The sequence below is a fragment of the Ranitomeya variabilis genome, chromosome 8 (assembly GCF_051348905.1).
Source record: "Ranitomeya variabilis isolate aRanVar5 chromosome 8, aRanVar5.hap1, whole genome shotgun sequence".
NCBI lineage: Eukaryota > Metazoa > Chordata > Amphibia > Anura > Dendrobatidae > Ranitomeya > Ranitomeya variabilis.
In genome coordinates, this window is record NC_135239.1 from 33,990,328 (window position 1) to 34,007,078 (window position 16,751).

General features: G+C 40.8%; 1 protein-coding gene across 2 annotated transcripts in view; it reads right to left on the reverse strand.

Moving 5' to 3' along the window:
* The window catches only part of TTC39A (tetratricopeptide repeat domain 39A), a 69,942-nt gene that overhangs the window by 37,201 nt on the left and 15,990 nt on the right, over window positions 1-16,751 (reverse strand). For both annotated transcript variants that reach the window (XM_077276194.1, XM_077276193.1), the window contains exons 2-3: window positions 11,024-11,128; window positions 4,940-5,071 (exon numbers count right to left, since the gene is read on the reverse strand). In XM_077276194.1, coding sequence (XP_077132309.1) covers window positions 4,940-5,071; window positions 11,024-11,088 — 197 coding nt within the window. In that variant the 5' untranslated portion in view covers window positions 11,089-11,128. The remainder of the gene's footprint in view (window positions 1-4,939; window positions 5,072-11,023; window positions 11,129-16,751) is intronic.

Below are 16,751 nucleotides of genomic sequence, written 5' to 3' on the forward strand. Positions count from 1 at the left end.
TTTTAAAAACAGCACCAAGTATTCTAGACATGGAATGAACAAGTTGGCGACGTATTGCAGCATCCATCTTTTCCTACTCTTCTAGAACGAGCTCTTTTAGAGCCTGGATGATGGATGGAGTGTGATGACAACTTGTCTTTTCAGACTTCCCCGTAGGTGTCCGGTTGGGGTCAGATCAGGAGACACTTGGCCACTGAATCACTTTCACTCTGTTCTTCTTCAGAAATACAACAGATGTGTGTTTTGGATAATTACCATGATTGTGCACATCTACTAACAATGTGATCGTGGCATATGGAGCAGTACACCCGTGAATTCATGATACCATCAATGACATGTAGTTCCCTGACACCAACAACATACCTCCCAACTTTTGAAGAAGCCAAAGAGGACAAAGTTTGTGCTGCGCGCGCCACGGTAAATTTTAGGCCACACCTCTGACCACACCCATTTCACAACTAGTCACACCCATATCCACGCCCCAACCACACCCATTTACCACTGCTGACCACACTGTTTCATAAACAATAATTATAAACAAAAAAATATGGCCACACATGATGCTCCATACTGTATAATGGCCACACATGATACTCCATACTGTATAATGGCCACACATGATGCTCCATACTGTATAATGGCCACACATGATGCTCCATACTGTATAATGGCCACACATGATGCTCCATACTGTATAATGGCCACACATGATGCTCCATACTGTATAATGGCCACACATGATGCTCCATACTGTATAATGGCCACACATGATGCTCCATACTGTATAATGGCCACACATGATGCTCCATACTGTATAATGGCCACACATGATGCTCCATACTGTATAATGGCCACACATGATGCTCCATACTGTATAATGGCCACACATGATGCTCCATACTGTATAATGGCCACACATGATACTCCATACTGTATAATGGCCACACATGATGCTCCATACTGTATAATGGCCACACATGATGCTCCATACTGTATAATGGCCACACATGATGCTCCATACTGTATAATGGCCACACATGATGCTCCATACTGTATAATGGCCACACATGATGCTCCATACTGTATAATGGCCACACATGATGCTCCATACTGTATAATGGCCACACATGATGCTCCATACTGTATAATGGCCACACATGATGCTCCATACTGTATAATGGCCACACATGATGCTCCATACTGTATAATGGCCACACATGATGCTCCATACTGTATAATGGCCACACATGATGCTCCATACTGTATAATGGCCACACATGATGCTCCATACTGTATAATGGCCACACATGATGCTCCATACTGTATAATGGCCACACATGATACTCCATACTGTATAATGGCCACACATGATGCTCCATACTGTATAATAGCCACACATGATGCTCCATACTGTATAATGGCCACACATGATGCTTGGTACACCTCGAACACACGCAGCTCCACTACGTACACCTCATACACATGCAGCTCCACACCGTACACCTCGTACACACGTGGCTCCACTCCGTACACCTGGTACACACGCGGCTCCGCTCCATACACCTGGTACACACGCGGCTCCGCTCCATACACCTCGTACACACGCGGCTCCGCTCCGTACACCTCGTACACACACGGCTCCGCTCCGTACACCTCGTACACACGTGGCTCCGCTCCGTACACCTGGTACACACAAGGCTCCGCTCCATACACCTCGTACACACGCAGCTCCGCTTCATACACACGCGGTTCCGCTCTGTACACCTCGTACCCACACAGCTCCGTTCCATCCACACTGTAAACCCCTCCTGACCCCACACATAAACTTACCCTCATCCAGCACCATTACAACCAGCACAGCAACATCCTGCATACAAGAAGCCCCTGACCATGTGACCCCTGACTCCTCCCCACCTGTGACCTCATCACAGGTCTTGTGCGCACAGAGCAGCCAACCGGGATTCCGGATCTGTTGTACAAAGAAAAGCTGCAGAGGAAGTTTCCCGACGTCTCTTAGCAACCAGTCGGTGAATCACAGTCAGTGCAGTGCTGGACAAGTAAGATCCCGGCCGTGACCGTGGGGCAGACTCTCAAAATCAGGACTGCCCGCTGGATTCGGGATGGTTGGGAGGTCTGCCAACAGTGCTCCTGCAGTCTCACATAAGGTCTCTGCCACCACTTTGTTTTACTGTAGGCACCATGCATTTTTCTTTGCAAATTGCTCACCTTTGGGACGCAATACAGATTTGAAGGCACCAGTTCAAAAAAACCTTTATCTTGGTCTCATCACTCCAAAGTATAGAGTCCCAGTAGGCTTCATATTTTTCAGCATGGGCCCTGGCAAATTTGGCTTTTTCGTGCATAGCCTTTAGGAGAGGATTAATTTGTGGATGACACCCATGGGTGCCATTCCTCTGCCATGTATGCCGTATTAAGTCATGGGAAACTCTAACCACAGTTTGGCTTTCTACTTTAGCTGACTGCAGTGAATTTGCAGGTTGATTTTCTTCAATTCTCATCAAAAAAAGGCTCCTGTTTAGATGTTAAATTCCGTCGGCCTGGACGTCTCTGTGAGATGGTTTCAGTTCCATCTTTGATAAATTTTTGTATCACTTTTGCTACAGTATTCTGACTGATCAGTAAAATTTTGTTGATCTCTTTGCAGCCTTTAACTTTCTTCTGAAAAGAAATTATTTTCTTTCTCAGGTCTTGTGACATTTCTCTTCCATGTGGTGCCATTGCTGACAGCATGAAATGGGCAGGGGTGTTATTTGTTCATAACGCCCTTTTATAGTCTGCTAGACACCTTTTAATGAATAACTAGACTTACCTGGGATTGAATTACTGTTTGTTAGAATTTTAAATTTTACCTTTGCTCTGAAAATTTTAATTGGGATGTACTCATTTTTACAACATGGTCTTGAATGAATTTGTTAAGAAAATTATTTTTTTGAATATACAACTTTTTTTGCAATCAATGGTCCATATTTGGGAGTATTTTATAGTATAGTATCCAATAGGAAATGTTGATTCTGAAAGAAACCTGAAAGGTTTTCAGACAAATCTTTTGCGGTGTACTCATTTATAGTGAGCACTGTATATATGTATTAACAGAGACAATTATATACACACATATTTTAAGTTTTCTAAAAACTAAATTATACATACTTTATATATAAATCTGTCTAATAGACTTTTTGCTAAAAAAAACAAGGTTTATTGTAATACAGATGTCATTAGCGTATTAGATCCACCCAAGAGCATTTTAGCTCCACCCCTGAGATTCCCATTTCAATTGGACAGTATCTTAGCTGTCGTAAAATTTACCAAACACTTGCACGTTTTGGTTCCAGAAAAATGTTTTGCTTGTTGGCGTGTAGACCCAGTGCCATACAGTATATATAAATAAACAGAGACATTATATACACCAGGACCAAGAGCGCTATAGCATTCAAAACACATTGGGTATTTTGTTATGATGACCTGGTGGTTAGGAGCACTAGGAATGACCTGATGAGCAAACTAGTAATACAGGACAAGCTCTGGGAAGTGGGAGCTCTGCTGACCGCAACCCCTAATCCTATCACAACAACTAAAAATAGCCGTGGAGGGTACCTGACTCTGCCTAGATGCCTCTTCACAGCCTAAGAGCTAACTACCCCTAAAGATAGAAAATAAAGCCTAACTTGCCTCAGAGAAATTCCCCAAAGAAAAAAGGCAGCCCCCCACACATATTGACTGTGAGTTAAGATGGAAGTCACAAACACAGGAATGAAACAGGTTTCAGCAAAGGAGGCCAGACTTAACTAAACAGACTTGAGGATAGAAAAGGTATCTTTGCAGTCAGCATAAAAATCTACCAAAAAAACACGCAGAGTGTGCAAAAGAGACCCCGCACCGACTCACGGCGTGGAGGTGCCACTCTGCATCCCAGAGCTTCCAGCTAGCAAGGCAAAATCATGATAGCAAGCTGGACAAGAAAACAGTGGTAAACAAATAAGCTAGCAGGGACTTAGCTTTTGCTGAAGTAGACAGGTCATCTGAAAGATCCAAGAGAGAACTGAACCAGTACTAGGACATTGACAGCTGGCATCAAGTAACGATCTAAGTGGAGTTAAATAGAGCAGCAGCCTAGAACTAAACGAGGTCAGCTGAGGAAGGAACCTCAGAACCAGCAGCTCCACTCACAGCCACCAGAGGGAGTCCATGGACAGAACTCGCCGAAGTACCATTCATAACCACCGGAGGGAGTTCGAGAACAGAATTCACAACAGTATTTATTCACGTCAACTTTTTGCAAAGTATGTATATTTTTTTCACCTTTTTAATTGATTAAATAAAATTTGATGTTATATATATTTATATATATATACTGGAAGCTGGATCCTTTACTTTTTTGGACATTATATACATCCATTACATTGTTTAAGAACTAACTTATGCCAACTCATTCTATATAGTCCACCTGATAACATTTATTATTTACAAAAAAAAATCCCTGCCCAAGAGATTTAATAACATAAATGTTAACATCTTAGCTCAACCCAAAAGTATTTTAACTCCACCCCCGAGGATCCTATTTCTAATTAACAGCATCCTTGCTTATAGAAAATTTTCCAAACCCTTGTAAGGTTTGGTTCCTCAAAAATGTTTAGTCTTGTGAAGCTTTTTAAACATTTTGCAAATTCATAAGGTCAAAAATTATTATTAAAAAGAAGGAAACTGGATTTATGCCACATTATTCTCTACATAAAAAAATATTTCATTGAATCACAGTCGGCAGAGAGGTGCAGTCTACTGATTTATTCAGGAAGACTCTCCAAGAAGTCCAAAAAGACTCTCAAAGTCTGGTCCTCTCTGGACATGTTCTTTCATTGCAGCGCCTGTTTGCCATCATTCCTCTGTTATACGTCACACAAAGCTGACTTTGTATACCAACCTCTGACATACTGCCTGAGCCGCTTTCATAGTGGTCCCAGCGTTCATTATGTCCTGAGTATCAAATGTCATCATGGCTTGCATCTCCAGTATGATGGCATAGGTGAGAATATGGTACATACTGTCCTTGGACCTGTGTAATTAAAAGAGCATACTCGTCCATTATTATAGTACTTCATCCAGAACAAACAAGACCAAGTGGATGACATAATTTCATACAATAAAATAAATAATAAAATCCCCCAAAAAATGGGCCATGGGCATAATAGCGCCCCCATCACTCCTTTTGTCAAATGTGTATGTTTTAAGAAAAACGGGTGCAGATATCTTATAATATTCCTCCTCTACACTTGTCTATGACCATTTTTCCTAAACCAGACAAAAAAAAGGGAAAAATGTCCTAAATGGCTAATGACCCTGTCATATTTTATGAATAGTAGCTCGCCCCCCCCCCCCCCCCCCAAAAAAAAAAAACTCTAAAAGGTTTTGAAGAACAAATCTTATATAGGGTTAATTATTCCACGCAAATTAGATATTTTTTGGACCAAGTATGGGTATTAAGTGAACCAGGTGGGTCACATTATATTTAGGGCAGGTCTCAGCATCTGGGCAAATGCCAGGGTACAAGGTCCACTCTGCCCAAGTTTCACCATTCATATAAGGCAGATGTGTGCCCGTCACATATGGAGCAGGCTCAGAAGCTGAACTCACTCCATACCGCCTGGGAGTCTGCTGTGTTATACAGCTGGCAGCCAGGCCTAACTGCTGGGATCAGAGCAAGTTCCGATCACAGCAGCTTAACCTCAAAGATTCCACTGATACCATTACAGCGACACGTAAGAGTTTGGAAATGAGAGATCTAATCCTCATCTGTAGGGATGGAATGATCACGGTCGCAGAGGGTGCGACTGGGTCCATGCGGGAGAAGGGCCCACTGACGGCAACGCATATGTCAGCTGGATGTGAGACCGAGGCCTCACATTAAGCTGAAATGCATTGTGGTGCAGACACCCGCCGGGTCCCTGCACCGCAATGCACACCACCGGCCAATCAGAGGATGGGGGACATATATACCAGGATGGGGGACATATATATCAAGAAGGGGCCCAGGATGGGGGACATATACACCAGGAAGTGGCCCAGGAAGGTGAACATATATACCAGGATGGGAGGGACATACATATTGGGAAGGGGGGGGGCCAGGATGGGGCACATATATACCAGGAAGTAGCCCGGGATGGGGACATATATAAATGAAAGGGGCCCAGGATGGGAGATTTTACTACATGATAAAGTGGGGACACATATCTTTATAGGATTTAGAACAGTACAAGGGCTCATACTCTGATCAACATGTAGGGGGGCAGGGGCCAGGTCCAAATTTTGCACGGGGGCCCATCAAGCTCTAGTTACGCCACTGTCATCAGTCTCCTCGTAACATGAATGTGGTGTGCCAATGGTGCTGTCGTGGCAGCTGGGGAACCTACTGAAGGCCTTCATGTCTCCCATATTTGTACCCCAATGAAGCCCCAGTCTCTGGCCGGGCTTCATAAGAGATAAGTAATTTTAGAATACACTGCAAAACAACTGAATTTCAGTGTATTGTCCCAGCAATCAAATGATCGCCAGTTCAAGTCCCCTTGAGGGACCAATAAAATATGTAAAAAAGAAAATGAAAAATATATAAAAAATTATAAAAGTTCAAATCAAACCCTTTTACTAGTCCATAAAAAATATAAAATATTTATATATTTGGTTTTGTTGAATGTGTAACTGTTTTAAATAGTAATCGTCATTTTTTTTTTTTACTTCATAACTCAATTATACACATGAAAATAACCAACTATGTAATATATCATATCAGAGAAATCTGCTTCTTTCTCCGCCAGGACTCATCATTCATTTCCAAAATTCTCAATTCATGAGTAAAATCTGTCTTCAGTGAAGACCGATTACACTACTGAGATAGGTGATGGCAGTTGCTGCTGATGAGATTCTATGGACAGAGGAAGAGGGAGGAGCTAGAGGCAGAGCTCCTCCTTCCTTGCCCCATAGATTCTCATCAGCTGCAACTGCCATCACCTATCTCAGTAATGTAATAATCGGTCTTCACTGAAAAGAGATTTTAACCCATTAATTTAGAATTTTGGAAATGAAAAATCAGTCCAGGAAGAGAAAGAAGCAAATTTCTGTGATAAGATATATAAAAAAATTGATTATTTTCATTTATATAGTTGATTTATTAAATATGAATGAAAAGATCGGTTACGCATTATCTAATAATATGTCATAATATTTATCCCATGAAGTGAATGGAAAGAAAATAGAAATGGCAGTATTGCTGTTTTTTTAGGTCACTTTGCTTCCAAACAAAAACAGAATAAAAAGAGATCAGAAAGTCGTATGGACTTCAAAATGGTAATGATAAAAACTATGGTTTGTCTACCAAAAAAACAAGTCCTGATACAACTCTACCAACAGAAAAAGTAAAAAAAAGTTACAGATTTTGGAAGGTGAGGAGAGAAAATAGAAAGTGAAGAGGGGCCCCTGGGACTGGGTCACCCAAGGGACACAAACACCTGGAGCCCACCCTAATTATACTACATGGTTTATTGGCAAATATAAAACAACCACCTCATCGCTCATGTTCTCCCATCTCTTCACGTGCAATTATGCTGTAACAAAAGATCTGGAAGTCGTCATGAGTTGGACCTCAATATTCTCACATACCAAGTTATTGAGGTGCTAGGTGGACCATAAACATTGGCACGGCACATAACTCACAATTTTGGGTGGTAACGTGATTGGAGATTGAGTCATGATTCATGAAAACCCTAAAGTTTATGTTCATATGAAGAAGTTGTACAACTCATGAACCTCAACTTCGAAAATCTGGAGAAGCCCTGATGGCCCTAGACATCTGCTATTTCAGGAGATATGTTGCAAGGACACGTTGCATATCCATGTATGTGGCAGTGATCACACCTTCATCAAGGAATATCGGATCCACAATATGTATACTCCTAGCCGCACACCACTTGCCGATTTTAGGCTCATGCAATGACTATTGGTGCAGTTGGTGTTCATCTAGTTAGATGGAACTACGTTCCGGGGTTGGAATGGCCGCCTATAATCATATCCAGTATCCAGTTACAATATATCGCACACTTCTGATTATCCGTCTCCTTAACCCTTGCTCTCCTGAAACTCGGTATCATGTTCTCCTTGATTTCCTCAGGCTTCTCATAATCCTCTACTGGACGCCGGTAACAGTGATGGGTGTCCAAACACATGGTTGTCTATTTATTTATTTTTTTTTTTACTTTTTTTTTCTTTTATCAGCTTCATTCATTTCTTAAACCATTCTGGTAAAATAACAGCTGACTTCTGATTTCAAAACAGTTCTGATGAAGGAGGCCTGACAGGGACGTATTTTATGGCCCACCCTATAGTCATATGAGAGGTTATACTTTTAAGGCTATGTACACTAAGTTCAGCAACTTTCCAGTCTTCAATCTTCATTACGAATGTTCTAAGTCCTGTCTGGAAATCCTTTATCTAGCGGAATGCTTTGCAAAAATGTTACAAATCTATCAGAGATCCGTTCCTAGTTCTGATGGCTCTCTCTGCTCTCCACATCCCTTCTCTCGTTCTTTGATTACATTCAGGGCTGGGACAAGATATTTTGGTGTCCTTGGAAGATGAAGCCAATGGCTACCTCCTCACCCTCGCCAGATGAACCCTCAGCCCCCGAGCAACAGAATAGGTCTTAGACCAATGGAGCAGGAACCTTAACGCACCCCCCTTACAATGGGTCAGGTAACAAGCTCTGACGACCACTTCCACTGGAATCGTTACCGTTTTCACCCAAAAATACCAGTAAAAGTATAAAAGTGAGGTTCAACAAGGGGTGTAATTTCCAAGTTAGAATCATTCATTGTTTGTGGACTATTTACATCATACCAAGGACAAATAGCGATAGTCATCCCTGATGTCCCATATTTTAAATGTCAGACACAAGGACAGTCATGGAAATTAATATAGCTTTACTGTAACGAGGGCCATTTGGTTTCAATTAAGGTGTCCAGCATTTGGCAGATACCCTAATGGAAGCTAAACAGACTCCCATCATAGATAAATGGATACGTAGGATGGTTTTTGTGTCCGTTACGCGGCACGTAACAGTTTGCAACAAATCTAATGGTGGTTCTGGTGCGATATTTCTGTGCGAATAGTCGTTCTGGTGACCTATTCTGGTGCCTACCCCTCGTCTTGGCCTCAATTACATCTATGAGGCCATTAGGCTTTTTTTTTCCTCCGGTGTGCTGCAAAACAGCCAGTGTAAAACTGGGATCTCATTCCATATTTTATATAGAATTGTTCCATTCATTCAGCTCGCACAGTAATGTTGCGTTTTTTTTTTAATTCAGTTCAACAGTTTTGCAGTAGAAATTAGTAAATAAAAATGCTTCAGCGTTTTTGATGAGTTGACGAGCAGGAAAACTGGTCGTAATGAAAAGGATGAATGGAAATGCAGCCTCAGTGTTAGAGATAGCAGCAGGGAGGGGGTCGTGCACAGATCTCCAATGTAGACAGGGGAGAAATAGCTATAGTCTCAGGAGGGGCAGGAAATAAACAGGCTAAAGAAAAGAAGAAAAGGAAGTAACCGCAGAATAGAAAATGTGTGAATAATTCAGCCAACAATGATAGCAAGCACTATGGAAGCACACAGACCTCACATTCAACCTTCATTACTGGAAGAGACGCTCCCACAAGAGAAAAATCTGAAACTTCCTTCATGCTGCAAACTGAATATCTGGTGTCTGAAAATGATTGAAGGATTAAAGATTTGCAGACCAAAACTTAATGCAAGCGTTTTAACTGGAAGAAACCACTCACTCATGTCAAAGATGTCCAATGCCTTAAACTTTAATTATCACACTAATGCATAAAGGAGAATGTTCACTTGAGCTTCTAACACCTAGACGAAACAGATGGAACAGGAGACATTGTGTATGGAAAAGTTAAGTTAAAGAAGACTTTTCTCTGGAATGTTTACATATAAACTCAGTACCTCCTCTAATTGACGCTGTTCCGCCGACTCTGGAACAGTTTTTCGTTTTCTTCTGTGCCCCTCCAATCCAAAGTTATGCCCCTCAGCAATAAAGAAGCAAACGTTCCCTTCAACCAACCAGTTGGGCGTGTACTACAGAACTTCCCTGTGGGCGTGTTCATTTTCTCCTCTGGTCACTGGCCAATCAAACATGGCCACACCCACAAAAAGGTTTTGTGATACACGCCCAGTTGCTTGAGCGGAAAATTTGCGCCATTATTATTGGAGGCGGCATAACTTTTGAACAGAGGGGTACAGAAGAAAAAGAAAAAGCGTTCCAGAATCAGTGGAGATGCAGCAATTAAAGGAGCGGCTCATTTTAAATATCAAAATTCAGTGAAAGGTCCCCTTTAAGTGTTTTATTAAATTAGGGGGATTCAAAATGCGCTAAAAAAAATCCATTATGTATTGAGGATTGATTCTTTTCTATGCAATGCTTTTGTACAGGATATAATGAGGTAACAAAAGTAATTTGGCATGTCTAATCTTCTTATATAACGGCTGGCACTGTAATTTCACCATCAGCCCAATACAAATTTTAATACTAAAGACAGAATGAGACCTTCCCCTTTTTGCAGTGGGATAGCTTTTACGCTTTTTTATCAAAATAGTGTTAACCAAGTACTGTGTTTTTTTACATGTACCATTACTATTTACTTACTATAGGGTATTTGCGCATTTTGATTTGTCTGCGAAACGGCCACATTGTGAACGTGCTTTTACGCATTTCATAAACAGCGACTAATGCTCCCGCTCATTTCTTTGGTTTTACAATAAAAATTGGATCAAGCAACATTACCTTTAAACCTACAAATTATATGTGCACAATCCAGTGTAGAAGCCGAAGATAAAAAATGGAAAACAGATTAAAAAAAAATCCAAATATGCATTCCTATAAGGCAAATACTGAGAGCGTGAAGTAGTCCTGAAACATGACCGAGCCTGTGATGAAGCCCAGGTTGTGATACTTACTTGGCCTGGAGGAAGGAGAGGGCCTCCTGGAACTTGTTGTTCAAAAACATATCCAATGCAGTCATACATTCTGACAGAGAGCTCTTCAAGTCCGAGTTTACCTGCCTGGACAGTCAAAGGTGAGACCATATCAGCTGATATATAAATGTATGTATCATATTAGCAAGAATTATGTATCGTATTTGTAAATAGATCACATTAAAAACAATTAGTAACAATCACCTATATTTGTAACTATATCATATTAGTAACAATCATACTAGTAACAATCACATAGAATATTTTTAACTATCATATTAGTAACAATCACATAGAATATTTGTAAATATGTATCATATTAGTAACAATCATTCTAATAATATCAGTCTCAGGTGCACTTATAGCCAAAGGAACCCTTTAAATTCTGGAATTCTTTAAATTCATGGACAATAATTAAAAAAAATAAGTTTTGTTAAGCGGAGGATGATAATCGTCATCAGCAGTAGCTATACCCACAATTACGGTACATAGGGGATGACGAAGTTATTTTGGCTGTTAACACTCCGTTCATAAAAGCCATGAGACTAAATGCAAAATTTCAAGGTGTCCGATTTTTTTCGTCCGTGAAAAGAAAATCAGACTTCACTCAGATGACATCAAGGACGGACACAATGGAGAAGATGGAAAATTTCGATCATAGCGTGATTAGCATTATCAGACCAGAAGAGAGAACATGTGGTTGTGTGAAACTAGCCTAAAAGGTTGCAATATTCTTTATAATGCACACCTCAGCTGCTGCAGCACTTCTTTATTTTATTTTATTTTAAGATAAACGTTAATGTTCCTGCACACCATTGAGCAACAACAGCTAAAGCACAATATTACACCGCGCAGCTGCTGAAGAACTTCTTGTCATAGGAAGAAGGTTCTCTACCTAAAGCTGCATTGTGATTGTCTGCTATGGAGAGACAAAGACAGTTTTTCTTTTTTTTTTTTTGGACAGTTTTATAAATATGACTCTCGGTTGCTAGTCCTCTCTGGACAAGACCAGTAAACTGTCAATGACTTGTATCAGACACTGGGATATAAAGAACACCAAGAAAAAAAGTCCCTGTGCCACTTGAATGGGACTAAGCTGTAATACCAGACACATCCAGCAAAATAGAATGGCGCTGTTTCAGACCTTTTTTTTTTTTTTTTTTTTTTAAATCTCAGCCTTGCAATAATGTCTAGAATGTACAAAAGCTCTGTTTTGACGGAGAAGTCATGCTAGAAATGGGACAGAATAATATCACCTGCTTTGTCCTGCCCCGGCCACCTTACTCCCAGCATCACTGACACTGTGGAATATAATTAGTCACGCCTTGCATAAGTGGGAAAATCGGTTTTGTGTCACACATACCATTAAGGCCGGCGTCACACTAGCGAGTTTTACGGACGCATGAGAGGTGCAGAAAATACGGATTGCATACGGTACAATGATTGTCTATGGCCCAGCTCCTATCTGCCGTATTTTACTGATTCGTATTATACGGTCTTGTGCAGCCGTAGAAAATCACAGCATGCTGCGTTTGTCAGCGTATTGCACAAAAAAATCGCCAATAAAAGTCTATGGGGGCGAGAAAATTACGGATTACACACGGACCATGCGTGTGACTTGCGAGAAATACGCACCGGTGTTCTATAGAAAAGTCGGCAATTCAGTGCGTTGCACAGTAAAATCACACTGACAGAATAGAATAGGTAGAATAAATGTGTACACATAGAATAGGTATATATATATATATATATATATATATATATATATGTATTTAAATCAGCGCGAGATAGCAGAAAAGCCGGTAATTCAATTGCCGGCTTTTCCTTTCTCATGCACAAACCCGACAGGATATGAGACATGATTTACATACAGTAAACCATCTCATATCCCTTTTTTTATTACATATTACTCTTTACTAATGTAACAAGTGTCTTTGTGTAAAATTTGGTGTGTCTAGCTATTAAATTAAAGGGCTAAATCTCTGAAAAACTTAGCGTGGGCTCCCGTGCAATTTTCTCCGCCAGAGTGGGAAAGCCAGTGACTGAGGGCAGATATTAATAGCCTAGAGAGAGTCCATGGTTATTGGCCCCCCCGTGGCTAAAAACATCTGCCCCCAGCCACCCCAGAAAAGGCACATCTGGAAGATGCGCCTATTCTGGCACTTGGCCACTCTCTTCCCACTCCCCTGTAGCGGTGGGATATTGGGTAATGAAGGGTTAATGTCACCTTGCTATTGTAAGGGGACATTAAGCCTGGTTAATAATGGAGAGGCGTCAATTATGACACCTATCCATTATTAATCCAATAGTACGAAATGGTTAATAAAACACACACACACATTCTTAAAAAGTAATTTAATGAAATAAAGACACATGGTGTTTTAATATTTTATTATACTCTTAATCCACCTGAAGACCCTTGTCACCTGAAACAAAGTTCAAAAAAACAAACAACAATATCTCATACCTTCCGACGTTCAGTCTTGTCCCACGCTGTAAATCCATCTGAAGGGGTTACCTCATTTTACACCCAGGAGCTCTGCTAAAGCAGCTGTGCTCGTGGTTGTAAAACCCCGGGGAATGAATGTAATGCAGGGGAATGTCCTGTAGTTACCTTGAGTAGCAGTGATGCGCCCTCTGCTGGATGAACTCATATGAACTCGAGCCTGGGAACTTTTCAGAATATTTTCCCAGGCTCGAGTTCATATGAGTTCATCCAGCAGAGGGCGCATCACCGCGACTCGAGGTAACTACAGGACATTCCCCTGCATTCCATTCATTCACAAAGTTTTATAGACAAGAGCACAGCTGCATTAGCAGAGCTCCTGGGTGTAAAATGATTTAACCCCTTCAGATGGATTTACAGCGTGGGACAAGACTGAACGTCGGAAGGTATGGAATATTGTTGTTTGTTTTTTTGAACTTTGTTTCAGGTGACAAGTATCTTCAGGTGGATTAAGAGTATAATAAAATATTAAAACACCATGTGTCTTTATTTTATTAAAATACTTTTTAAGAATGTGTGTGTGTGTTTTATTAACCATTTCGTACTTTTGAATTAATAATGGATAGGTGTCATAATTGACGCATCTCCATTATTAACCTGGCTTAATGTCACCTTACAATAGCAAGGTGACATTAACCCTTCATTACCCCATATCCCACCGCTACACGGGAATGGGAAGAGAGAGGCTAAGTGCCGGAATAAGCGCATCTTCCAGATATGCCTTTTCTGGGGTGGCTGGGGGCAGATGTTTTTAGCCAGGGGGGTTCAATAACCATGGACCCTCTCTAGGCTATTAATATCTGCCCTCAGTCACTGGCTTTACCACTCTGGCAGAGAAAATTGCACAGGAGCCCACGCCAATTTTTTTCTGGGATTTAACCCTTTAATTTAATAGCTAGAGCCCCCAAATTTTACACAAAGACACTTGTTACATTAGTAAAGAGTAATATGTAATAAAAAAGGGATATGAGATGGTTTACTGTATGTAAACCATGTCTCATATCCTGTCGGGTTTGTGAAGGAGAAAGGAAAATCCGGCAATTGAATTATCGACTTTTCTGCTATGTCGCCCTGAATTAAATATAAATACAGTGTATATACAGTATATATATATATATATATATATATATATATATATATATATATAAATCACCGGATTCAGGAGAACTAGGACATTTACACAAGGTAAAAATGTAGATATTTATGGAATGTGTCAGATGCTTGTTGAAAAATTTGAAAAATTAAATGCCAGTGATAAGTGCTCATTCTTTTTGGGGGCAGGAAAATGGAACAATATCACACAACAGCACAAGCCACGTCCACTGTGTGGCCGACGTCTCTTGGTCGCCATCGCCCTCCAAGTTGCAAATATTAATTTAGAAATAAACCGAAAAATGTATCTTAAGACCCTAGAAGAAATAATCGGGTGGACGGTTTTGAGCAGAACAAGCGGCAATGAGATGGCTATATTATCACGGTCCGTGGTGCTATGTGTTGCAGTCCTAGGAGGATGTCTGCTGTAAACACTGACACTGCAGAAATCCCAGCTGCGCTCCATTGCTGTCCTGGTGACACGTCACAGAGGCGGTGCGCTGCGCAGGGTGTGTGTGAACACCGGCAGCTGTGATGTGTCATACCAGATAGCAGAATGGGGCACTGCCACCTGAACTGTCACCTCCTACGCCTCCTCATGCCTTTGTCTATAATTGGCAGCCAAGGCCTGGGTGTCATATGGTAACGGTAGTATATACCGCCTAGTGGTGCTGCGGTCAGGCCCTCACCCTGCACACAGGGGATATAGGGGTGGGTCATATTCCTCATTCCTGTATAATAATAACACCAGTAAAACCAGTTTGCCCAGTTTTCATAACTGCACGGTATGACACTCCAGAGATCAGGGTAATGTTACTGTATATCAGTCTTCTGGTATTTCTGAGTTTTCCAGCCCTTGGTAAACAAGGATCAGTGCAGGATGAGCCGCAGATCACTGACGGCCCAGACATACACATATTACGCCGTTAATTGTTTAGTCATCCAAACCAAACACGACCTCTATTAGTTGGCAAATGCCCAGGGCCCCCCATTTTGTGAGGGGCTCCCAATAATGGAAATTTTACAAGTAAACTACATTGACCAACTATTACTTAGTGCTATTGGTATAATACGGAAATAACTGCATTATTACTTGAGAACTATATGGCAGTATTATTTTACGACGACAAAAGGCACCATCTGGCAGTATTATTTGAACACTGCATATTATCTGGTCACTATTTGGTGGTATGTAAATACTGTATATTATTTGAGCCACACATTCTGTAGCAGTATTGCTTGAATACTGGATATTTTTGGGTCACTATGTGGTTGTATTATTTGAATACTGCATATTATTTCACCTCTAATTGGCAGTATTATTTGAATTTTGGTTATTATGTGGGCACTATATGTTGGTACTATCTTTCATAGTTTCATAGCTACGTATAAGGCTGAAGGCAGACGTAAGTCCATCGAGTTCAACCTATAGCCTAACATGTTACTCCAGAGGAAGGCAAAAGGCCCACGACATTAATACAGGTGCTTCTCACAAAATTAGAATATCATCAAAAAGTTGATTTCAGTTCTTCTATACAAAAGGTGAAACTCCTATATTATATAGAGTCATTACACACAGAGTGATCTATTTCATGTGTTTATTTCTGTTAATGTTGATGATTATGGCTTACAGCCAATGAAAACCCAAAAGTCATTATCTCAGTAAATTAGAATACTTTATAACACCAGCTTGAAAAATGATAAATGATTTCAAAATCGGAAATGTTGGTCTACTGAAATGTATGTTCAGTAAATGAATTCAACACTTGGTTGTGGCTCCTTTTGCATCAATGCAGCGTGGCATGGAGGCGATCAGCCTGTGGCACTGCTGAGGGGTTATGGAAGCCCAGGTTGCTTTGATAGCAGCCTTCAGCTCCTCTGCATTGTTGGGTGTGGTGTCTCTCATCTTCCTCTTGACAATACCCTATAGATTCTCTATGGGGTTAAGGTCAGGTGAGTTTGCTGCCAATCAAGCACAGTGATACTGTTATTTGTACACCAGGTATTGGTACTTTTGGCAGTGTGGACAGGGGCCAAGTACTGCATATTATTTGTCTACTATTTGGCAGTATTATGCCAATGCTGCATATTATTTTAGCACTAAATGGTGAA